The sequence below is a fragment of the Drosophila albomicans genome, chromosome X (assembly GCF_009650485.2).
Source record: "Drosophila albomicans strain 15112-1751.03 chromosome X, ASM965048v2, whole genome shotgun sequence".
In the NCBI taxonomy this organism is placed as follows: Eukaryota; Metazoa; Arthropoda; class Insecta; order Diptera; family Drosophilidae; genus Drosophila; species Drosophila albomicans.
Genome location: NC_047627.2, coordinates 19,886,372 through 19,913,853, shown reverse-complemented (window position 1 = coordinate 19,913,853; position 27,482 = coordinate 19,886,372). Strand labels below are relative to the sequence as shown.

General features: G+C 36.6%; 1 protein-coding gene across 1 annotated transcript; it reads left to right on the top strand.

Annotated features, from left to right (window-relative positions):
* The first annotated feature begins 406 nt into the window (after positions 1 to 406).
* Positions 407 to 26,777, top strand: LOC117572669 (serine/threonine-protein phosphatase 2B catalytic subunit 3). The gene is given in 3 exon segments (XM_034255690.2): positions 407 to 560; positions 23,759 to 24,752; positions 24,754 to 26,777. Coding segments are annotated over 2 exon segments (1,800 nt in total). The 5' UTR covers positions 407 to 560; positions 23,759 to 23,987; the 3' UTR covers positions 25,789 to 26,777.
* The last annotated feature ends 705 nt before the right edge of the window (positions 26,778 to 27,482 follow it).

Sequence of the window (27,482 nt, the reverse complement as noted above, 5' to 3'; positions counted from 1 at the left end):
TTAATTTGAAGAAAGTTAGCAAAAGTTTTCTGTATTGTTTTGAACTCCATTAAAACACTGCGACGAATGCTGTACATTTTGACTGAAAAATACTATAAACTTTTGTTCGGTATATTTGAAAATTAAGTTAAGTAATTTATGAATCTTAATTTCAAAGACCGTTACTTGCATTTTGATGTTGCATGTCTGCAAAATAAATGATTTTGTTATTAAAAATTTGATACCATTGAAGCAGTCGTTTATATATTTTCATTTAAAATTGTGAATTTGTCGTTAGTATTTGAACCAAATAACAAAGCAAATAAATGTGTGTTCAAAAAGCTTATTACATGCTTTATAAAGTGTAACCAGTCGTAAATTTGTGCAAATCGGTATATTTGGCAAAGTAAAATGGTATATTTTCGAAATGCAATGTGTGGTCACGCTGTGCAAAAGCAAAAAGCAAAAGTATTTGCGTTGAAATTTCAGCCGGACGTGTTGCGGGAGCGCGTCAATTGAACCGAATCTCACTGAAATAAATACCGTGCGTCTGCGTCGTTTGTAGCAATAATATTGAAAAGGTAAATTGCAAGCAGTTTCATTTTTTTTTTGCTGTTTTTTCTTCATCTGAAAATTGTTTTTTGAAAATTGTGCGTTAATTACCAACAACAACCAACATGAAAAACATCCAAAAATTAAAATAAAAGGAAAGGAAAAAAATAAATAAAAAAGAGCCCCCACACAGAAAACAGAGTATGTACATAAATAAAAGAGGGGGCGACGCCAACGCTGCCGCTGCCACTGCTGCTGCTGCTTCGGCTCAGCGCAGCAAGTAGAAAATTCTCAGCAGAAGCAGCAGCCTCAAAGCTGAGCAACGAACGAAACGGACTAGCAACAAACACAACACCAATTGGAAACACACACATACACATATGCATACATACTGTTTGCGAACTACATATGTATGTGTAATTCCAATATGACTGAACTGAGACGTGTTCTGTGCGTGTATGTGTGTGTGTATGAAATGTTATTTTTTCTCCTTTTTTCGTTTTTTTTTTTAATTTTTGTGGTACCATGATGTAAATGATGTACATACACAACGCATTGTTTATTGCAGAAATAATAATCATAATATAGATAGAGCAAAATCGGCTCAATGACCGCGCTCGCTTTTTTTTTGGTTTTCTGCATTTATTTGCGTGTCGATTTTCCAATTGGAAAAGGCAAAGTCAAAAAACACTAAAAGACACGCGCCCAGTACGCAAAAAAAAAAAATAAAATTGAAAAAGTGCAACGAGTGAGAAATAACAGTGTGACCATTTTATATGTATTTGCACATACACATACATATGTATGCGTGTACATAAGATCTATGTACATACATCAATTTCTATGTACCCATGAAATTATAACAATTTCTTTGCTGTTTTTTTGTCACATCAATTTATGCAGCTAAAATAATATTATACATTTTTTTGTTTTGTGCCAAACATAACAAATGCAAAGTGAGCGAAATTTTAAAATACCTATAAGATGCTGAAAAGAGATTGAGAGCATAAGAGACTCCAAAAAATAACAGTAAAATTTATGAAGCAGCAAAGCAAAGCTTGTGCGTGTGTGTGTGTGTGTGCAAACAAGCAAGAGATTTTGAGTGAAAGAGAGCAGAAGAGCTCGCCGCACGTAAATTACGGAGCTTGTGACACACATACATAGCTGTATACTTATGTATGTGTGTATCATATAAGTGCGTTTGTGTGTGTGTGTGAGGAACAGGACAAGGCAACAACGAAAATTTTCATGCTTGCTCTAGAAGTTGGGGAGGATGTGTGGGTGGCATTGGGAGAAAGAGGCGAATGGCAAGTGGAAGAGCAGAAAGAGTGTTTAGGGGCGTGGGGGAGGGGGGTCATAACGTTTTTCAGCTGACGCCGTTATCGTCGCCGTCGTCGTCGTCGCCGTCGCTGTGCTGTTGCTGCGCAGTCGCTAACGTTTCGTATCCGCACCGTGGTGCTCAATGCGAAGTTTTGTTTGTCACACAAAAGCAAGAAATGAAAAAAACATGAAAAACAGAATAAGCAGCATAACTCACAACAACATTTAAAAACACAACGCAGCAAAATAAAAGAAGAGTCAAAAAAAGGACACGACGGCAGTCATCATCATTCGGTCTGTGTGTTGTTCGTCCTTGAGCAAGCGGTACAGCCTCGACTCCCAAACTCCAGCCAGGGACATTTGTATATTCCATGTGAATGTGTGTGTGTGTGAGTGTGTGAATTTTCATGGACATCATCTCATCAAGGTTTTCATCCTTAAACTTTCAAGGAGAACCAAACTTTGAAATTGTCTCAGGGTGCCCAAATGCATTAAGCGTAATGCATGTTTTTTTTTTTTCTTATTTTCATTTCAATTTTTTTTTTTACTATATATTACTATCAACACTATCGCTGGCCCCAATCATTGATCGCATTCTGATGACCCGATTATAAATTGCGTGTAGTATTCTTGAAAGTTGTTTGTGAATAAAGCTTTTCGAATTTGTGAAATTCAATCCACAAGCTAAGAATCAAATGCAGCACGTGGTGAAAAATCAGCTGACTTTTCCAACATCTAACAACAACTTGAGATCTTTATGCATTGTTTACACGAAAGTGTGATAGAAAACAGCGATTTTACGCAATATCAAAGCAGGAAACATTATTGATCAATAATTTGTATTTAAATTGAATTTTCCATTGAAATTCGTATTTATTTTTATTATATTTTTTGTTTTTGTTTTTCGTATTTTGCAATACTTTTTGATTACCTTAATGTTCAATAATATATTTGCAGTCAAATCAATGAAAGTTCGATTTCGATAATAAGCAAAATGTTGTTGAAATTTTGTGAATATCTAATAATTGGCACTCGAAATCAATTGAATTGCCATTTCCCCAATATGTATCATAAAAATAAGCACAATAAGCGTATTCGATTTGGAAATCATTAGAAATAAACAGCAGTTGTGGTTTCATTGCCTTGAATTATTTGTTCATTAGGCGATAATGGTAGAGTGGTCAACATCCTTCGAGGTCTTATTAGACCAATTGGCTGCGTTACAGCAAACAAATATGTACTTATATTGTATATATAGAGTATATGTTTGTATTGGAGTAGACAAATTAGTTACATTTATACTGATAATCGCATGCAATGTCATTAAAGTGTCGCGACTTTTGATATCTTTTGACTGTCTGAGCTTTTGACATCGTGTCCCCAGCGATTATCAATACAGAAAAGTAAAACAGAATTGAACTTTTGATTGCGGTGCCAGATTAAATGGTAACTTGACATTGATTGTAATTACCAATAATAATTAGTTTTAAATTCTTATTAATTCGCTAAAAGGAAACGTAATAATTATTATTTTTGAATTTTTGGGCAGAGAAATAAAACTTTTGGAATTCAATTATTTTAAAAACTTTTTTGGTCTTAAATAATACTCAATTTGTAAAAGCTGAGTAATTACATGTAAAATTATAATTATTCTTTAGTAGCGAATATAAAACTATAAATCTGTTAATAATGTACCATACATAAATTAGCCTTAAAGCAGCAGAATGATTTATCTGTTTGGTCACTTGTTTTGTTCTCTTGAATTCGAAATTCCCAATAGTCATAAATAAGTTTAGTTAGTATAAAAAAAAACGATTCTGTGTATAGAAATAACAAGAATAATCTATTTTTTGCGTTCCCTGGTAGATTACACATCGTTCTCACTCATCTCACTTCTTGAAACTGACTGTTAATGATATCATGCTAAACAAAAACAACGTGTGAACATTCCCGTCTATCGTTTACACATTGTGTCCTTAGAATTTCACACAAAATTACGCACGTGCTTGTGTGTGTGTGCGTGTGATGTGTGTGTGGTGAGAAACAGTTTAACAGTTTGCACAGGTGAGAATTAGAACGCGTATGTTGTATGTAAGAGTTAATTGCATGCATATTAATTACAACAATTAGCAATTTGCACTCTCATGACAATTACTGACACCCCCTTTTCCCCCACGCTCCCCACTCACCACCCAGCAATGCAATGCAACTGTGGTAAAGAGTGTGGGGAGTGCGTGTGTGTGTGAGAGAGAGCGCAAGTTTGTAAAGAGAGCACGCATAGCATGCGAAAGAGAGCAATTTTTTGGGGAGAGAGAGCGAGCAGTGAGCGAGCGTGCGAAATAATTGAAAGCAAAATTGGAAATAAAGCATAAATAGATTGGAAAAGTAAAGCATGACACAACAACAATAACAATTGCGAAACATCAAATACAATAGAGAACCAAAAAAAAAAAAAAAAGTGAAAAACAGCAACAACAAAATATAGACCCAGTTGTTGCTTTTGTTTTTGTTGTACTCACATTGCGCTAATAATAGCGGGAGCAACTACAACAACAACTAGAAGTACTGAATTCGTTGCGAGCAATTCATGCACACATACATATGTATGTATGTATTTATGTACATGGTGAAGGCAACAACACGAATATCGCCTGTGATTTCTTCAAATCTAATACGGACACATACACACACATAGAACTCTGCTATGTACTTGCATTTGAAATGAAAGCTAAATCTAATCACACTGCTGCTGCTGCTGCTGCATTCGCTGTTTATGCATACATACATACACGTGTACATATTTACATATTCAACACTTTCGGGTCAATTGACTTTTAGTGTTGCGTGGCACCCATACAAATACAACAAGCACAGAGGCCAAACGAAAAAAGCTCACAGCAGCAGCAGAGCAGAGCAGCGCAGCAGCAGCGACTGCGACTGCGACAGCAGCAGGACCTCTCTGCTCATGTCGGCGTCGCACGCAACAATTCGCCTTAGCTAAGGGCAAGCCTAAGCTCACCACAAGCATAAACTCACACACACACACATGCGTTGCCTTGTGCTTTCGCGTCTTTTGCTACCCACCACACACACACGCATGCCAACACAAACATTCATTGGTCGACGCTTCGTCACCGCACAGTGGTCACCAATCCATGTTTCTTGGAAACAAATGTAATTTAATTGACTAGAAAAAAAGTACTTTTCTATTGTATGACATAATATTTGCATATGTTGCACTAGCTAATTATTTCGTTACATATAATGTATATATTTATGTATATACTATTCGTACATATTATGTATGTATGACATCAGCATCCTATCATTTTTCCAGTGTAGTCCAGTTGTTTTCTTGTTGCTTTTGCTTTTTGAGCTGTCACGAATGCAGTTGACGTTTGCTTAAAGCAAAGAACAAAAAAAAAAACGTGGCCGGCAATTGCAATACACACACACACACATACTACAAAATGTTTTGGGTCTGTTCTGTTGCTGTCACAAACGCAAAACGACGTCGACATGACGTTGTGTTTTCATTTCTTTCATTTACAAGCTATTGTTGTTGTTACCTTTACTGTTCTCGCTGCTGTTATTGTTGTTGTTGTTGTAGCAGCAACAGGACACTCGGCACGCACTTTGGTCACCAACACCAATACACAACGCAACAGTAGAAGCAGCGCGTCGTCATAATGACCGACTAACTGACTGTGCTTATTTATGTATGTATGTATGTATGTACACATATGTGTGTGTTCGTGTATTTGCTTCGGCATCGAATTCGACTTCGGCTTCAGCTTCAGCTTCGGCTGTCAAGCCAACAGCAGCAGCGGTCAGGGTTGACTTTTTGCTGGAGCCCAAACCAGGAATTCACTCGCGCTTCTACCTATCTCCCTCGCTCCCTTCTCCACCAGCTACGCCTACCTCCCTTGCTCACGCTCTCTCTCGTTTGCTCGCTCTCTAATGCAAAAAGCAATGGCAACGAAATTAAGTGCGCCGAGGCAAGCTCAGTTGAGCTTGAGCTTGAGCGCACCGCGTGCCTTTACTTTGCCTTTTTATCCTTATTTGGGGGAAGAAGAAGAAGCAGTACAAGTCTGGCGCGGCCACGGCCATACATACAAACGTACATGAATATTTCTTCCATACATGTGCAAAGATGTACATACATACGTATATGTGGGAATCGATAAAGCATACTTATTTGGATTTTTGGTGCAACACGCTTTAAAATACACACAAACACACCAATAAGAATACGTACATATATTTTCATACATACGTACATCACACAGAGTAAACCCAATTCTCTTTGTATGTCTGTATGTGTGCACATAACCTCACTCGCCTGCCCAAGGCAGCCATGGAAAGCTCTTCATGAATGTCTCTGTTATGTGTGGATGTGTGTGTGTGTGTGTGTGAGTGCTGCTGGGTGGGTAAATGTGCGAGTTAGTTCAACTCGAGATTAGCTTCCGGTGGGGATACAAATCATCTCTCGGTTCGCTGCTCAAGTTATAAATATTAAATATTTAAAAGCGACTCTTTTGTACTTTCCCCCCACTCTTAACCCAGCAAAAGCATGCTCTGCTTCTGCTTCTTCGTGTTCTTGCCGCCAACAACAACAGCAACAACAAATACAAATCCATCCATCAGAGCTACCCTTGGGTAACCAACATTTGCTTTCGCTTTCAGTTTCAGTTGCTTTAAACAGCTGCTCAGCGGCTGCGAATCCCCCCTCTGCCACCCCCTCAGCCACCCTCTGGCCATCTCCTTGCTTTGCTTTAGCCTGCTCCATCTCTCTCGCATTATTCTGTCACTCTGGCGAACATTCTCGTATCTCGTTACAGTTACTTTACGCATACAATACAGTGGCGGCCATAAAAACCGCAATACCTCCGTCACCGTATCACGAAAAACCTTTTTGACTCCTTTTTTGTTTTGTTTGGTTGGTGTGTTGGTTTTTGTTTTTATGCACAAGTTTTATTTGCGTCTGCGCTACTTAAGCATTCGTTGTTGGTTTTTCGTTTTTTGTTTTTTACGAAACAGAAAAAGTTAGGAAAAAGTATTTTTGTTCTGCAAGTTGGATGCTGAAACTTTTCTCTTTCTATTTGTTTTTTTTTGTTTTTGTTATTTTTGCTGTGTTGCTTGAATTTCTTATTTGCTGTGTTGTGTTTAGCCAAAGTTATATCGAGTGGATGCCGTAGCATTGTCTCGCTCGCACTCGCTCCATCTCCGCATTAAGTGCACTTGACGTGCGATAGTGAGAAGAAGAACAACTGCAAATGCTTGTGCTAAAACTTTTGATAGTTGCACTTGTGTTATGGACATCACTGTAACTCTGAATGCAAAGCTGCGCTGCGGGCGCTTTGCGTGCTAACAACATTCATACAGTGTATGTGTGTGAATGCGGGCATTATTGTTGTTGTTGTTGTTGGTGGTGGTGTTAGAGCGGTGAGTTTGATGCTCGTTACATTTTTTTTGCGCTCCCCAACATGATTCGCCTTGGCCGCTGGCATCCTCGCTTGCCGTCCCCTTTTTAGTCCGTTCATTCGTGTTTTGTCTTCTCAATGACATGCTCTCCCAAAGCGTGTGTGTGTGTGTGTATGTGTGTATTTGTATGTATGCATGATGCTGCATTTTGTTACGCACAACTTGGCAGTCGATTTGCATGTAACACGTTAAATGTAATGTGCAAGAGCGATAGAAAGACAGAAAGAGAACAAGAGAGATAGATAGAGTGTGTGTGTGCTGTAATGTTAAAGTTAATCCTTTTAAATATGCCTTCTTAAGGCAGCTCAAGCTTCTAGCAGGATTTTCTGCTCTTAAATAAACATGTTTGAATGTGTGTATGCATGTGTGCGTGTCCGTGTGTGGGTGCGAGTGACTCGCGTATCAGCTGTTTGCTTTCTCCGTGTGTGTGTGTGTGTATTATTTTTAAGCAATTCTGTCGCATACACATGCATTTGCCTGTGTGAATGTAGGTCTTTGTGTGTGTGTGTCTGTGTGTGTATGCTAATTGCCGGAGCTACAAGAAGAATAACAAACGCATAAAACTGTGAAACAGAAACCGAAATTAGGTCGCAATCGTTGCCATCTCTACCTCCCTCTGTCTGTCCACCCACTTCCCACTCATCCTCCCCCCCGCTGTCACACAGCACCTGCAGCATCGGGCAGGCAAAATACAATTGCCAAAAATAATTTCACTGTGCGACAATTTTTGTCTTGCAGCGAGAGACAAACAAAAAGAAAAGTAAAAAAAAAAATATATATGTATATGCCGCACACACACACGCACATAATGAACAAGTGACAAAAGGCTACAGTGGAGTGTGCTCGACTATGAAATACCTCAAAATAGTTAAGTGTACCATTGAAACATAAATTAATAATTACTTATTATTGAAAAAAATTAAAATAATTTCAACTAAACTAAATATGTATTTCATCATGGCCTAGTTTTAAATTTCCAACAAATGAAAATTGTGCCACTTCAATTATTGATTTGTTTAATAAGCATATTGCTTATTAAAATGTAGGTCAGTCAAAAGTTCTCAATTGCTTTGACTGCACTTTGTAGCGTAGATTTGAAACCCATTTATATGCTACTAGAATCCATATTCACTACAATTTATATAACAATATAAAGAGTACAGGTTAATTATAGATTTTCTACTTAAAGATGAATTAAAGGGGCACAATATAAGAGATTTTGAGCAGAAAAATACCCAAAATACTACTTAAATTATGTTGCATTACAATGTAATTTAGAAAAGACAAAACAAAATATAAATAAAATTCTAAAATAATTCATAAATACATCATGAGAAAACCTTAACTTTAATGTCGCCAATTTGTTGTACCCAAAATACTACATAAATAAATGCTTTAAAATGTAATTTAGAAAAGGCAAAACAAAATATAAATAAAATCCTAAAATAATTCATAAATACATTCACAAATAAATGCATTAAAATGTAATTTAGAAAAGGCAAAACAAAATATAAATAAAATCCTAAAATAATTCATAAATACATTCATGCAAATGATTTCGAAACTTGGTATTAAAAACCTTAACTACTTGTTGTACGACAATTTGTAAAGTCGTGTATTGCCAACAAAAATTTATTGTCACTAGCTGTTCTAGTCACAGAGATCTACAAAGTAGGCGTTTAAGTAGACAGACGGACGGACAGACAGACAGACGGACGGACGGATAAGAATACCTTGCTACAGCATTGCTGGCGGGTATTAAAAATCGCGTAAAGTGAAAAACTATTTGACTTATTGGAGCAGACAGCATCCAAACTGTCACTCACACAGCTACCAACAACAACAAACACAACCATAACAACAACAACACCAATAACGACACTGTGCGAGGAGAAGATTAAAACAAAGTACAAAATAAAAATGAAACAAATTTGTTTGAAATTCATTTGAAATATGCAAAAAGCAGCAACAATAATTATATATGTATGCAGTATGTGTATGTACATAATAATAATTATAATTTTATGGCACTCGCGGTAACTGTACACTTTGTTTGCAGCCAGAGCCTAACGATAAAAATTGGCCAAACGTTGAACGAGTAATTTACGATACACAGTGTGCATAAGAAGGAAGTGTGGACGGTGGGGGTGGGGAGGGGAGGAATATGGGTCGTGTAGGGATTGCAGACGTTGGGAGTGGAAGCGAAGCGAGCAAAAGAGGAAGAGCGGAAGAGAGAGAGAGAGAGTGGGAGAGCGCGCAAGAATGAGCGGGGGTGTCAAATAGGAGGGAAAGAAATGCCAAAACGAGTGCGCGCCCAACAAGAATTTCGCCTCAAATTTCGTTTGTTTTATGTGTGTGTGTGTGTGCATGTGCGACAATTTCATGCTGTTGTTGTTGTTGTTGCTCTGTTGCCAATGGGATTTCATCACCATCAACATAGTCATTATCTTCAACATCATCCTCGTCGCCAATTAATCTATTATTATTTACTTATTTTGTTTTTCTTCCGCAATATCCTACAACATTTTCATGTTTTATTTATTATTATAAATCGATTTTAAATTTGTTGCTTGACTGAGAGAGAAAGAGAGACAGCGAGATAAAGAGAGAGCGATATTGAATTTGATGCATTAACTCGATAAGTAAAGAAAAGAGCTTCAAATTTGATTGGCAATATAAAGCCCGTGTGTTATTTTTACGAGTTCAGCTATTCCACGGCGCAACATTGATAAAATCCAATCAACATAAGAATACAGTAATCTACACGTTAAGCAAGCTTCTTATTCCACTCGATTAAAGCGCACTTTTTCCTTTCTACATTTTTCTTTTACAAATTCTAGGACTGAAAAGCTTTTTTTCTCTGCCTTTAATCAATTGATTTTCGATTTGGGAATTATGTTAATATATTTTTCAATAATATTTCAATGTTGTAAATTTCTCTTTATTCACACAGTCTTTGATTTATTATTTATTCATTCATTGTTATCTTAAACCCGCTGAAATTTATAATTTATGGCAACTTAGTTATAGTTTTTTTGTAGTTTTGGGAATATACAAATGAAGACAATTTCAAAACTAATTTTTGGAAACATTTCTCTTTAGAACATGTAATTTTATAGTCTACTAAACTCCTTTTGAAATGTAGGAAATATTTTTAATTTTAAATAAATAAATAATTTAAGTTCTTATTCGGAAAGAATTGATGGCTACAACTGTAAATACTTAGTTTCTTGAATATGTATTGACAAATGATAAATATTTGAAATGTTTCTCGTATTTTTAGAAACACTTTAGACATTCATCACTGTCCACCGAACTTTATTTGTGGTGTTAAAATTGTGTTTAAAAATAGAAATGTAAAATGAACTTTAAATGATTACTAAAATGATTAATATCGTTCAGGAACTAGTTGAGTAGAAAATTAATTTAAAAAGCCTAAACTTGATTTGTGATGCTCGAAATATATTTAAAAATATGCAGTGGAAACTTTAAATGATGAATTTTCATCAGGAATGAAAAAAAAGAACAAAATTTGGAATATTTTTTTGAATTAAGATAAATAAGAATAAGTTTACTTTGAAAATTTGATTAAGCTTTCAGCGTGTGTACTTTAGTATGTATGTGTGTGTATCCCGTGTATGTTACTTTCCCGTTGTATTTGTTCTTTTCTGTTATTTGGGGTCCTAGTTAGACGGCGTCATAGGATTGCCCGGAAAATTGGATCGGCCGTAAAATGCGTTTGCGTGTGAAGCATTTTTGTTTGTTTGTAGTTGTTACTGTTATTATTATTATTGTTGTTGTTGTTGTTCTTGTTGTTGCTTAGTCGCAACGCATTTCAAACTTAATTATTATAATTAATTGGCAAAAAAGCGACGCTGATGACAACAACAACAAAGCCAGTCAAAAAGCGAGACAGAAAAAAAAGACGAAGCGAATACGCTTCGACACGCAACACGCGGCATGCCGCACAGTGGAGCAAAATCAAGCACAACAAGAGAGAGAGTAAAGTATTTGCTGCTTTTTAGGTTCGAAAATTTCGAGCTTTGCAATATGTTAAATAGGGAGGCGCAGTCTCCTCCATGCATAAAGATCAAAAGCCAATGCCAAGCAAAAAGTCGTTAATTGCATAAAGTGTAATGAATTAGCAAATTTGTTTTTTGTTTTTTCGTTGAGAATTCGCTTTGTAAACAAATGCGCTAATAAAAGCGCAACCAACGATAATGCAAGATTTTCAAATTTCAGAAATCCCAACTAGAATCGTCTGGTATAATTAACGAGGTGGCAACGCTCTCCAGAAAAGAGTTGCCACGTTGATAAAATAAACCAAATGTTATGTAAGCAAAGTATTTTGTTTTGTTAAACTTTTGAAAAAGCGTGGCAGTAAAATTATTATTTGCACAATTGTCAGATGGCAAATTAAGCGCAAGTTGACACATTTGTGCCACAGTGGCACATGGTGCTGTGCTTGCCACACACAACGACGCGCCCAAGTTGGCCAAGTCAAAGCTATATAGCAAAAGCCAAAGCCAGAGCCAAAAGCGAAACGAAGCCAAAACCAAACTGCCGTCAACAAAGCTTGAATAAAATTTGCAATTTAAAACTGTATTTTTTTTTGTTCTCTTCTTTTCTGTTCCATGTTCTATGTCTATGTGCGTTTGTGTGTGTGTGTGCGTGAATGTGTGTGTTTGCATGTCGTTAGAGTGCAAAAGCCGAAACCGTTTGAGCCAACAGCAAAAACAAAAGCAACAGTTTCAATGAGATTTTAACAATGGCGAACGAAATAGAAAAAAAATATAGACGACAACGATTGTTAAGATATCATTTACATTTCGATATGAAAAGCGAATTATGCAAATGCAAATAAAGTGCAAACATATATACATATGTATGTATATGTATGTGTAGCAGTATCATGTTTAAATTTAATAAAGACCTAAGATTAGAGCAGCAGAGCGTTAAGCGGTTATCGTTAATCGCAATTCGCGCCATCTATTGTGAACTGCAACAACTATCGTATTCAGTTGTTAAGCTGCGAGAACGGGAGAGCAAGTGTGTCTGCAGTACGATCTTGTGAGAGCTGCTTTTCCTTTTCCTTCGTTAACTACACTTGTCCTTGGACAGAGCCTTACATAAGGCGACCCATTTGTCATTGTCAACACACACACATATCAAAAAAAGAATCCAAATTGGAAATATGCAAATGTTAAATGAATTTCCATTACACTTGATTTTCTAATTGGAATTCGAATTGGACATGTGTATTGCACAAAAATCTTGGCATTATTTATGCAATGTGACAGGTGTCCACTTGTTGTAGTAGCATACTAATAAACAGTTACCGTTTTCGCTTTGCTTCAATAAATTGCCATTTAATTGGATTCCAATTTGAAACGCAGCTGTCAATAACGAAAACGATTGTCACTTTTCAATTGGATACGCCGTTGATTATGCGTTCTTATCAGCAGCGTAAGATGGTCACACTGCACACCCAAATTACATTTAAAAAATTCACAGGGTATTAAGTTAGTCGGGCACATCAGTAGAGCTTTAGTTCACATGTGTAAACATGCATAAATACGTATGGAATACACAAAAATGGTTTTTCTCTCGACTGGTTCCGTTTTATTTCCAATGTTTTCAATGGCGCACACACACACACACACAGACGTACACATATACGCAAGCATATCTGCATTGTTTTTGAAATGCTAACAACAAGTGTGACTGTCGTAGCTGCTGCTATCGTTGTTCTTGTTGTTGCTGTTGTTTGCGCTTTTGTTAACAGACACCACCCACACACACACACGTGCTTTCACACACATACAGTGACACAAACAGCAACTGCTGCTGTTGATGTTGTTGTTGTTGTTGTTACTCGCGGTCGCCTTTTGTTCTTGCCATTGGCATTCGACTTCGACACACTTTTAATTAGTTTGCCACATTTCGCAAATAGTTGAACAACAAATACACTTTGCTCTTTAATTAAGCTCCATTGTTGTTGCTGTTTGCCCTTATTTAATGTAAATATTTAAACTGGCTTTTTCTCATTCTCTTTTGCAACGTGGTGGCAACGCTGCAATCGACGCATTCACAATAGCGATGAGCGCGTGATAATTAACTTTGTATCTATTGTGATCATCCGAGATGGGTTAAGGTGGTTTTTCTTTATTTTGCTTTTCTTTTCTTTTCTTTTCTTTTTTGTGGTCATCGCTATAGCGCGTTTGCCAAATAAACAGTCCGAAACATTAAAATGTTCTTTCTTTTTTTCTTTTTTTGTATACCCGGCAGTTCAACAAGCAACATGTCTATTCCAAAATTCTATATTAAAAAAAATCCAAACAAAAAATGTTTTGTTGGTTAGAATTTCTTCTGAATTAAAAAAAATATGTTTTTTTTATTAATTCAGGAATTAAAAAAATATAATTTCAGTAGAATTTACTAAATAAATATTTTTTTTTTGTTTTGAATTCAAAAGTTTTATAATTTTCGAATTGAAAGATATAAATTTGGATTTTTTTTATTAATTCAGGTATAACAAAAATATTTTTTCAGGAGAATTTACTAAATTAACAAATAAACAATTTTGTTTTTTTTTTTTTAATTCGGGAACTATATATTTTTTGAATTGAAAAATATATATTTTGATTTTTTTATTAATTCAGGAATTACAAAAATATTTTTCCAGGAGAATTTACTAAAATAATTCAGTAGAACTTCTTATCGAATTACTGGATTTTATACGCTTTCTTCCATCATAATGATTTATGATGATTAACCCAACCACAACATTTATTGTACAGCAAAATAATTATGATTATTTATTTAGCGATTCATTTTTCTTTTGTGAAGTTAAATTTATTTAAAGTTTATGATGCATATTTAATACAATACAGAGTTTAGCTTGCAATAGATTTCTAATCTGCATGATGACCTTAATAATTATTATAGGTTTTTATTTTCGCTCAAACTTAAACTTAAGTAAATTTAATTTCATATATTTGTAATCTGGGTTTTATATACATTTATTTAAAGTTTACACATCAGTTTTATAAAATATTAATAATTTTCTGAAGTTTACTTAAGTTTATATATTATAATTAATGAAATAGAAAGAATTGTTAGAATGCAATGTAAGTTTTTACTAGAAAAACTTTGGTAAATAGTTGTCTTAATACTGGAAATTTGTTTTTAATTTGTCAGAGTTTTGGTTACCGGGTATCTTTATAGTCAGATGTGTCTGCAGCATTTGGCATTTGTTTTATTTCTCGTGATTTTGTTGTTGTTGCTTTGGCTGCGGCCACAGTCGAAATTTAATGTCTTAGAAATTTAGGAAAATGCCGTGAAACATTTGCAATGTGTGTGTCGGTTGGGTTCAGATCGGATCGGATCGGATCGGCATTGTTCTAATTGCACGCAAATCTGGCACACATATGGATGGATGGATGGATGTAAGTGTAGCTATGTGTGTGTGTGTGTGCGTGTGAGTGTGGGTGAAACTGAAAACCAAACCACAGCGAACGTTTATGCCATGAAATTAACGATTTCTTTTTTTTTTTTGTGTTTCAACAAATTAGCAAAGCTCTATCGAGTATATTTTTTTGGCTTGTGTGTTGTGTGTTTTGTGTTCGTAATGCTACATTAATTGCATTTTAAAGTAAATTTTATTATTTGGTTCTTTTTTTTTTTATTAAGCGTATTTTATTTGGCAGACAAATTAATTAAGCGGTCTGGCAACTTTGCAAAAACCATTTGATTGCATTTTCTTCTTGAATTATTTACACGACTTTCGCACTGTTTATGCACTTTATTCGCTTTGCCTGCATTTTATATTATGTATATATTGTTACGGCAAAACAACTACGGCGACTTTTGCTCAGTTCCGTTTCCGTTGTTAGATTGCAGAGAGCTGGAAATGAATGGCTTTCAAATTTCCTGACTTGCCTCTGAAAACTTGAATAGTATTTCAATTTCAAAAGGAGTCGGTTTCTCATGTGCAAGTTAAAGTGAGAGTTAGTTATCCGCCGCTTAAATTTATGTGGCAGATAACTAAATCCAAAGAAAATCGTTGTCAATTAAAGTGAAAATGCTTTAAGAACAAGCTCTGCCTCTGTAATGTAAATTTAAATACTATAAACTTGAATACTATTTCTATATGGAGTCGAAGTTTCTCATGTGCAAGTTAAGGGCAGAGTTAGTTATCGCACGCTTGAATTTATGTGACAGATAACAAAATATTGTTGAAGTCCAGGAAGTTGGGAATGAATTTCTTCCAAACTCGCCTGTAAAAAACTTGAATTCTATTTAGATTTGAAAAGGAGTCGGTTTCTCATGTGAAAGTTAAAGTGAGAGTTAGCTTTCGTTCGATTTAATTTATGTGGCAGATAACGAAGTCTATAGGAAACTCGTAAATTAAAGTGGAAACACTCTAAGAACAAGCTCTGCCTCTAAAAACTTCAATTCTATTTGAATTTTCTTATGTGCTAGTTAAAGTAAGAGTTAGTTATCCTTCGATTTAAATTAAAGTGAGAGTTAATTATCGCGCGCTTAAATTTATGTGGCAGATAACGAAATTTTGTTTGAGACCAAAAGAAAAATCGTTGTTAATTTAAGTGAAAACGCTTTAAGAACTAACTCTGCTTCTGTAATGGAAATTTATATAGTATAAACTTGAATTCTATTTCTATATGAAGTCGAAGTTTCTTATGTGCAAGTTAAGGGCAGAGTTAGATATCCGCCGCTTTAATTTATGTGACAGATAACGAAATCCAAAGGAAAATCTTTGAATACTTTAAGAACAAGCTCTGCCTCTGAAAACTTCACTTCTATTTAAATTTTCTTATGTACTAGTTAAAGTAAGAGTTAGTTATCCTTCGATTTAATTTAAAGTGAGAGATAGTTATCCGCCGCTTAAAAAAGGAAAATCGTTGACAATTAAAGTGAGAATGCTTTAAGAACTAGCTTTGCCTCTGTAATGGAAATTTATATAGTATAAACTTGAATACTATTTCTATATGGAGTCGAAGTTTCTCATGTGCTAGTTAAAGTGAGAGTTAGTTATCGCACGCTTGAATTCATGCGGCAGATAACGAAGTCCAAAGGAAAATCGTTGTCAATTTAAGTGAAAACGCTTTAAGAACTAACTCTGCTTCTGTAATGTAAATGTAAATACTATAAACTTGAATACTATTTCTATATGGAGTCGAAGTTTCTTATGTGCAAGTTAAGGGCAGAGTTAGATATCCGCCGCTTAAATTTATGTGACAGATAACGAAATCCAAAGGAAAATCTTTGAATACTTTAAGAACAAGCTCTGCCTCTGAAAACTTCAATTCTATTTGAATTTTCTTATGTACTAGTTAAAGTAAGAGTTAGTTATCCTTCGATTTAATTTAAAGTGAGAGTTAGTTATCGTACGCTTAAATTTATGTGGCAGATAACGAAATATTGTTTGAGACCAAAAGGAAAATCGTTGACAATTAAAGTGAGAACGCTTCGTCGAAGATTTTGTGCTTATCATCGTCGTCATCATCATGCAAATCGATAACAGACTAATTCGATTACTATGAATAACGAATGACGCAATTTTAGTTTAAGTGTTTTGCAATTTATGCCTCTAAGTGCAGGCACCTGTCGCCAATTGGCATTTGATTATTGCAACAATTGCGATTTCATTTCATTTCATTTTTGCCAACCGGTTGTGAATTCCCATTTTTATTCTCTCACTCCCCCCCCCCCCTCCCCTGTCTCCCCTCTCCACACTCCATGGCCATCGTATTGGTCAAAAAATACTGCAAAACTGTAGTTCCATTTGTTTTTATCTATATTTTTTACGATTGCGTTTAAAATTTAGGTTAATAACTTTCGAAGCAAAATGTACGAAGTGCTCGTATAGCAATTGTCAATGCATTTCCATTTCCATTTGCCACTGCCTCCTTCTCCTTCTCCTCTCTCTCTCTGTGTGCCCCGCCCCCTTGTTTGCTGGCCGAGTTCATTTAATGCGCCGCCTGTGCTCAATTTGTCGCATCAGAAAACATTTTTATGCCCCTTTGGAGGATATTATAGTTTGTCACGGGGCAATCTTCCATCCCAGTCAGGCATATGCCATATAGTTATATAGTATATACTATATACTCACTCATTCATGTATGTTCATGAAGCCCAGCTACAGTGGGCTCCAAATGTTATGGCATCGATAAATGGTTTTTAACAAAACCAAGTTTTTTTTCTTTTAATTCTTTCATTTTATGTTATAATTTTTGTATTATTATATTATATTTAATATTTTTATATTATATTATGTTTTTTATTATAATTTTTTTTATTATTATATTTTATTTATTTTTTTGTATTTTTGTATTATATTATCAAACGAAACACTTGAAACTGAAGAAAATGATTATTGTCTAAATGAATTCTATTGTATCCATTGTTAATTTATTCAGTCGTTGAGAAAACAGTTTAAGTCGTGAATTACAAAGAAGATGTGAAAAAAAAACTTAAAAAAAAAGTGAATCTCATATATAGACTGATTTATTATTATTCATTAGTGCAATGAGATGCGATAGAGCGACTAACTTAACTATAGTTAATTTAAGTTTATTTGTTCATTTATTAAAAATACACTAATATATATATTATAATCTAGCTCATGTTGTTTAAATGACAAAATACAAATGTTTTACGGTTGATTTATATTTTAATTTGGTAAGGCAGTTTTGTTTATATACATTTTTTTTATACAATAGAATTATTGTTTATTTATTTATTTAATTCGATTGTTTTGTGATATTTACTGAAAATCGAACTAATTTAGCGAATGCTTATTAACTTATTAACATTGAAATTTGAGTTTGTGGCAATCTAGAACACAAGTTTGAGCTAATTTAAATATAATTTTATTTTCAACCAATCGAATTCATCAAATTCAGGCTAATTTGAATAGAATTTCTTTTTCAAACAATCGATTTCATCAAATGCAAGTTAATTTAAATATAATTTTATTTTTAACCAATCGAGTTCTTCAAATTCAAGTTAATTTAAATATAATTTCATTTTCAACCAATTTTTTTTTTTAATTTCTCAATTAATATAGAACTTAAACAAAATATATAATTTTTCTTACTATACATATCAAAGACAAAGATCAGAATTAATCGATTAATTTCACTTTATATCAAAGATCCTTCTTTTAAAGAAAAATTTTGTAATTGTCTCATTTAAGTATCACTGTGCGGCCAGCGCATGACTAATTTGATGCAGAGCAACCCACAATTACACACACACACACACACACACACACACACACATACAGAGAGAGACAACAAAACCAAATTTGGTAGGCTACCAGTTTTCGTGGGTGGCTCTCTTTCCCTCACCTTCCCTCTCTTTCTCTCTCTGTTTCGCTGGGCTGGCTGTCAGAAAACTGACTGAACTGACTGTAAGACTTTGGCTGTGCCTCGATTGGCACAATTTTTATTATATTTGAACGTGCGCGGGTCACGTTTCTGGTTTGGTTATACACATGAGATTTAATAACAAGTGCTGATGTAATTACCTCGACATGAGACTCATATATAACATATATACTATACTATATATGTATGTATTTGTCGTTCCTTGTTAACAAAAAAAAACTGCACGCTGGGGATAATCTGATCCTCACTCTCCACCTCTCTCCCTCCCACTATTCTATTCTATATGCAAGTTTGCAAAAAAACAAAATAGAATAAGAAAATCACAACAATATCGTATGTATGTACGTATGAATATGCATAATTGCTTTTTAATTACCAAGCAAACGTACACGCACACACTCACACATATACATCTAGTACAGATGTATGTTTTAAAAAGAATAACAAGCACTGCAGAAATAAACAAAAAACAAGAAAAACAAGCAAAATTTGTATAGTTGAAAGTAATCGACTCCGAAACTACGAGCGCTAGATGGCGCTAGTTAAACTTTATAAAATACTCCAATTGGGATAGCGCTTACATTTGTGGTGTGAGTTCGCCTCGAAAAGAAGTCTAATAAGATAACATATTCATTTCTTATAGGTAGCAATTCATTAATATGTCTAATAAGAATTCAGTCTGTATGTTCTTTTAGGCCAGGCAAGATGTTTTTCAATTAGTTTCTAGCAAGTGAATTTGCTAAAAATTGTTCTTTCTAATTAGGTGGCACGTTTTTTTCAAAGTGTCAAAACTTTGATTGATGTTATGTAGATATTGATTTGCAGTTGATTTTTTTTTTTCAATTGCAGAAACTTGGAGCATGTCTGCTAACTATTTGTTAATAAATATAAACATTTTGATGTATCTCTCTCTCTTTCTCTCTCGCTGTCTTGCTCTCACTTCCGCTGTGTCATAACCGTTTCGCTACCCGATTCGCGTATTTTCAATGGGCATTTTGTTGGTGTTAAGCTAACACAACAATTGCCAAGCAGAGAGAGAGTCTCTCCCTCCCCCTCCTCCTCCTTCTAGTCCCTAACAATCGTTCGCATCTGGAGCCATGTTATTTTTCTGTTTGTATACTTATTGTTTTTGTTATCGTTGCCGTTACTGTTGTTCTGCTATGGTCTTGGCCTTCCTTTATCGCTTCGCTGAGAAGGAATGTCGAAAATTTACTTAGCAGCAAATAACAATAACAACAAGTACAACTGCAAGTTGTACCATGTGCCTCTGTCGCTGTCTCTGCCTCTGCCGCTGCCTCTGCCTCTGCCTCTCTCTCTCTGCTGTCGGCGATCGTGTAAACGCAAAAATATGCGGGCAGCAATAAAAACTTAACAATGAACAAACAAATGGAATATATGCATGGAAATTAGCCCGTGTAGGCACACTGATAAAATGCTGTTTTCACTTTGCTGCTGCTGCTGCTGAAACTTGTTTAATAATTCAAATATCAGCACACGCACACAAACACACACACACACACAGTTGAATGAGGGGTGGGGGGTATAAAAATTTGCATACGCACGTTTGCCAATTTGATGTTGTCAAATTTATGTAGAAACTCAACCTTTTGCATGTGACAGGTTTGCAACGTGTGTGTGTGTGTGTATGCAAGCTTTAATGCGTGTGTGGTGTGGTGTCTCTTTAAGAGAGTGAAATGTAAATGAAATATGTATTTGCTTTTCAGTTGTAATTACTATTGCAAATACCAACACGTAGTACTTTATACAATTTTTCTCATTAACAGCCAAGCTGTAGAGTATTATGTTCCATGAGTGAGACGAACTAGTAATATTGCTTTTATAATTAGTAGTTTTGACATTTGTCACGATTTATTAACCAGTTTCGCATGGCGAACTTGAACTAGTTTGCAGCCGGGCTTGGTATTGGTTGCGAACCCGGCTACAACCGGTTCTAAACCCCATTCCAACGGCGAAAATCGTCAATTATCCAAAAGAAACAAAAACACCAGCAAAAAAACAACAACAACAACAACAACAAAAATTATCGTGTCAAACAAAAATTAATAAGTTGTGACAATGTGACATCAAAGCTCTTCTGTTGACAGCAACAACAACAACACATGAATCATTACTGAGAATCGTTTTTAATTCAATATTAATTAATTAGCAATGTGATGAACTCGTTTCAAAGAACAACAAACAGCAACGCAAATAAACTAATTAATGGAATTTACCTTTTTTTTTTTGTTTCGATGCACATAAATACCAATTTAATGCTAAATGAGAGAACGACGCCGCTGTTGCTGCTCATTCAACTTGATGCGCACTGTTTTTCTTTTTCTCTTTGTTTTTGTTTCTGATGTGCTAACAAGCACTTTAAGCTTTGCACTAAGCTTTAACGGTTTCCTCTCATTTGCATTTCACACACACACACACACTTTACACGCGTGCGTAATTCTGAAGCGAGCGAAATTTGCTCTCTCACCTCTTAAGGTGACGACGGCAACGAAGCAACGAAGATTTCTGGCATGGTGAGGGGGGAGGGGTTACGGTATTTAGTAGAGTTTTGCGAGTTCTCCAAATGCTTTATGCACTTTACTCGTTAAACGGGGGCTATTAACAATGCTTGTTTGCATGTCCATGATTTGATTATTAACAAGCTCAAATATTGTACATACGTATGAATTGTATGTAAATGTGTGTATGCTTGTTGGAATGAGCCATTAAATTTTAAATTGCTTCGCGACGAAACCGCAACAAAGCAACAATAGCCAAAGCGACCCAGTTGTATACACATACATACATACATACATGCATACATACACCTACAATATGTTTGCATGTTTGTATTTGCAATTAAGTGGGCGGCTCTTTTTTTTTCGTTTACAAATATATACAGACAATTAATACATGTATGTGCATATGTGTGTATATGTGCTGCAGGTACATACATATATTGCAATAAATTTCGTTGAAGCTTGTATCAGCTTTAATGTTTATGTTGTTACCGATTTCCAACTGTGTGTACACGATGCAGTCCAGCTGACTTTGTAATACCAATTGGACATTTTCTGCACTGCTTGCCTGTCTGCCTGAGTACACTTATGTGCTAGAGCGAAAGGGATATATCGAGTAACTACGTCATATGCCGGTTGCGGTCCGTCTTTGTGTTGTTGGTGTTGTTGTTGTGTCGGTCAGCCATCAGCTATCGGTTCTGCTTGTGTTTAGGTATTCTTATAGCGGTATGAGTGTGTGTGTGTGTGTGTGTTTGTGTGTGCTGTGGCTTCGCCTGTCTCTGGTGTTGTATGCCTGCCTTTACTTGAGTGAATATATTCACAGTGCCTTTGCTTTTGGTATAACAAGTGACTGCAGTGATTGGCATTTGTACCATATTATTTATTCAGGCAGGCGTTGATTGTTATTTTCATTTCTCTGCAATCTGTGTGCACCGTCTCGATACTGTAACATACCTTAACATCCATATTCGCGTATTAGTATTGCTTAAATATTTATTACAATACTTTCAGTGTATCTGTATGTGTGTGTGTACTTATAATCAAAGCATTGCCAATTACCCAAAAAGAGCAAGGGCATCGTAAACTGCAATCGGACTTAATGGATTCGATATGCAAGAGGGCAAAGCTTAAAATATACTTGCACTTGTTGAAAGCTCACAGCCGAGACACGCACCCACGCTTAGAACTGCGCTTCAAAGTGCGTGACCAATTCAGATAGCCATGTTGTAGAGGGAGAAAGAGACAGATAGAGACACCGAGTGCTGCGCAAGTTATTAATATTTATAGGACGAGTCAGCTGCACAGTGTCTTGATTTTCGCAAACTCGTTGCAAAATGCATATATTGAGTTGCCCGTTGCTATTTTAAGAAATAAGAATTTCAAAATAACCTTTGTCTAGTTTATATTATTTTACAATTTTTATGTTATGTTTAATTTAAATCAAAAAATATAACCCACATTATCGTACTCTTTGTTGCAAGCTTATTTTTGTATGTTACTCACTCAATTTTCAGTTAAATTTATTTCAAATGAAATTTTAAAATTAAATCCAATTCAAACCACAAACACTAATTAAAAATGCAACTTTTATAACAAAAGGAAACAAATTGTGGGTATTGTATAAATATCTTCAATGATTAAAAAATTTATGATTTTTGCAATGTACTTTACGAAAATAAGCCACTGTAAGCCAATTGATAGACTATCACAATTCATACTTTTGTGTGGGTGGTAATGGAACGTAAAAAAAATGGAATTTGCAATTGAATTGCAATCGAAAAGTATTTTTAATTGGTTTTTAATGCAAGCTATTTAACTGGAATTGGACACGTGGAGGCGCGTGACATATGCCCACATATAAATAATATTCTTTATGTTAATTTGAGTTTTAAAGAATATATACACATATATTTTCCTCTTAAATTGAATGTGTATATATAGAACAATGTCTCAAAAATACGAAAATTCTTTAAAGCTCGAATACTTTTATGATCCAGACAATAAACAATTGTCCTTTATCAATGTGTGCAGCATGCTGATGTTATGATATGAAAGCATATGGTTACAAACATTAGTTGTTTATGCTGTGTCGTTAAATATAATAATTTGTAGATGTGAGGCAAGTGTTGTTAACAATCTTGCTGTCTGGCTATTGAATTTGCCAGTGAAGCAGCCTGTAACAATGGATTAAACTTGCAATAAGAAAAAGAAGGTTTTTTTGTCTATTTTATTTTGGAAATAGATTAGAAAACTCTACTTTTATAATATATATGTAACAAAGTTGAGTATTTTATTGTTATAAAATGTAATAAAGAACGATATAATAGTCAGTTTAATGATCTGTACAGTGTACACACTGTTGGTTTAGCGTTCAGTGCTGATTTTAAACGTATGTTCAAATTGAAAAGGAAAGAAAAAGGATTTTTATATGTTATTCCATTTGTTAAATAAAGAATGCTTTATTAACTTGATTGAAATCTATCTTAATTGCAGGCTAACCGGACTGTTGAACGGGACTCCACAAAAGCACGAGGAACGAGGAAAGACGACAGTCGCAAAGCAAATAAAACGTTGGTCATTCAGCAGCGCAGAGGAGCTTCATTACAAAGAGAGAGATTGAGTGTGTGTGGGTGCGTGTGTGTGTGTGGCGAGTGTGCGTGCGTGTGTGTGTGTGTGTGCGGCGACAGAGCTTTGACTTGATCGATAGTCAAAGTCAAGCAAAATGTCTTCGCCATTAGCACAGAACAACAACAACAGCAGCAGCAACAGCAGCCAATCGCAGTCGCAGTCAACAGCAGCAGCGGCAGCGCAGCAGCAGCAAAATCAAAAGCCAAATTCTGCAGGCAGCGGCGTTAATAACACACACGATAAGAATGCTGGCGGTGGCGGAGGCGGAGGCACAACAACGGGGACATCATCAGGGGCAGGGTCAGCGACTGCAACTGGAGGCGGAGGCGGAGGAGGTGGTGGTGGAGGAGGTGGGGCCGGACCACAGAGCCCAACAAAGCGCAGCACAATATCGACAAAGGAGCGTGTGATCGACAGCGTACCGTTTCCACCCAGCCGCAAGTTGACGTGCTCCGATGTGTTCGATGCACGCACCGGGAAACCGCATCACGATGTACTTAAACAGCACTTCATACTCGAGGGTCGCATCGAGGAGAGCGCCGCGCTGCGTATCATCCAGGAGGGGGCTACGCTGTTGCGACAGGAGAAGACAATGATCGATATTGAGGCACCGGTGACGGTCTGTGGCGACATCCACGGCCAGTTCTATGATCTGATGAAACTGTTTGAGATCGGCGGATCGCCGGCAACGACAAAATATCTGTTCCTTGGCGATTATGTGGATCGGGGCTATTTCAGCATTGAGTGCGTCCTCTATCTGTGGTCGCTGAAAATCACGTATCCGCAGACGCTGTTCCTGCTGCGCGGCAACCACGAGTGCCGGCATCTGACCGAGTACTTCACCTTCAAGCAGGAGTGCAAAGATCAAGTACTCGGAGCGCGTGTATGATGCGTGCATGGACGCGTTCGATTGCCTGCCGCTGGCGGCATTAATGAATCAGCAGTTCCTCTGCGTGCACGGCGGCCTCTCGCCGGAGATCCATGAGCTGGAGGACATCCGGCGGCTGGATCGGTTCAAGGAGCCACCAGCCTTTGGCCCCATGTGCGACCTGCTCTGGTCCGATCCATTGGAGGACTTTGGCAACGAGAAGAACTCCGATTTCTACACGCACAACTCAGTGAGAGGCTGTTCGTATTTCTACAGCTACGCCGCCTGCTGCGACTTCCTGCAGAACAACAATCTGCTCTCGATTATACGGGCGCACGAGGCGCAGGACGCCGGCTACCGCATGTACCGGAAGAGTCAGACCACCGGTTTCCCATCGCTGATCACCATCTTCTCGGCGCCCAACTATCTCGACGTCTACAACAACAAGGCGGCTGTGCTCAAGTACGAGAACAACGTGATGAACATCCGCCAATTCAATTGCTCGCCGCATCCCTACTGGCTTCCCAACTTCATGGACGTGTTCACCTGGTCGCTGCCCTTTGTCGGCGAGAAGGTCACCGAGATGCTGGTCAATGTGTTGAACATCTGCTCCGACGACGAGCTCATGACCGAGGAGAGCGAGGAGCCGCTCTCCGATGATGAGGCGGCGCTCCGCAAGGAGGTCATACGCAACAAGATCCGAGCCATTGGCAAGATGGCCCGTGTCTTCTCCGTGCTGCGCGAGGAGTCCGAGTCGGTGCTGCAGCTGAAGGGGCTGACGCCAACGGGCGCTTTGCCCCTCGGCGCTCTATCGGGCGGCAAGCAGTCCCTCAAGAATGCCATGCAGGGCTTCTCGCCCAATCACAAGATTACCTCGTTTGCGGAGGCCAAGGGACTCGATGCGGTCAACGAGCGGATGCCGCCGCGTCGCGATGCCACGCCTTCGCCGGCGGAGGAGGGACAAAAATCGCTGTCGGCGGCGGCGGCAGCAGCCGCAAATGCGAATGCAAATGCAATCAATGGATAATCACTCGATGAACAACAAGAAGAAGAAGTGTTAACAGTCGAAGCAAAAGAAGAAGAAGAAGCAGTGCAGCAAGTGAATGCAGTGCGGCAAGCAGTGCGGTCATCAGCATCATCATCAACAGTAGCAGTAGACAAGCAGTGCAGCCGCTGTAACTGCCGCAGCAGCAAAGCAGTTGCCAAGCAGCAGCATCAGCAGCAAAGTCAGTTTTAGAAGTCGACAGTTAAGTAAATACACACACACACACAACAACAGCAACAACAACAACAAAATAATATACATGGTACGGGAGTGCGTGCGAGTGGGAGCGAGAAAGCAAATCAAATATTAAATTGAGCAACACAGCAGCAACAAAGAGCAAAAGTTTTAAGCAGCGGCAAACAGCGCCAGCATACACACACACACACACACACACATGCATACAGCATCACACATTCACATTAACACACACCCACACACACACACACACACATACAGAGCGTGTCAGGCACGCAGCCGCAAGCAAGAGCAAACGCAAAATGTAAAAGCAAAAGCAAACGCAAAAGCAAACGCAAAAGCAAACGCAAAATGCAAAGACAGCAGGAGAAATTCGAGTTGAATGATAAAAGTTGAGAAAATGGGAAGCGTTTAATTTATTGGTATTAAAAACAAAAAGAGAACAATTTAAATAAAGATGAACAAAAAACAAAACAAAACAAAGAAAAAACCTAATTATAAAATGCAGTTAAACCATATAGAATTATATACATACATATATATATTTATATATACACACACGTATAAATACATATATATATATATATTATACAAACATAACGTATATATATCATCAAAATTTTGTGCAACGTTATATCAAAAAAAAAAAGAAGAAAAAGAAAATGGAAAATGATGAAGCCAAGTTTACGCCGCTGCTGGCGTTGACGTCGCTGTCGCCGCGCAGTCGCAGCAAATTAGGTAAATTAAATTATTTGCTAAAAAAAAAACAAATAAAATTAAAGATACAATTTCAAAAGAGCAAGAGAAACATGCAAAAATAAAATCCTTCTTATGTAAAAGCTCGTCTCTGTATTAAGAAAACAAAAAAAAAACATCATCCACAAAAAAACGGTAATCCAAAATACCCAAAAAACGAAACAAAACTAAACTAAAAAAAAAGAATTCTAAAAACAAGAAAACAAAAAAAAAACTAAGAAATTTTACTACTTTCGTTGTGTGGCGCCGAGGGCGACTTGGAAAAACAAAAACAAAACCAAAAGAAAATGATAATGAAAATGAGAATGAAGAAAACAGCTAAACACCAATAATAAGCTAATGTTAAACTACTTCCTACAACAACAACAACAACAAAAACAACAGCAATATTTTACTACAATCTTTTATTACAAAAAAAGAAAAGAAACAAAAATGAAAAATACAAGAAAAAACAACAGACAACAAGCTAAAAACGACTGAATCTCTCTCTCTCTCTCTCTCTGTCTTTCTCTCTGTCTCTTTCTAAACAACAACTACAACTACAAATTGTTCTCTCTCTTTTTCTAACACGCTCTCGCTGTCTCTGTTTGTCTTCGACTTTCTCATTCTATCACTCTATCTCTCTCTCTCTCTCTGTCTCCCTTTGACACACACACACAACACACACACATACACATACACACGTGCGTCTGTTGAGTAAACTGAAAGTTTATGAACAACATTCG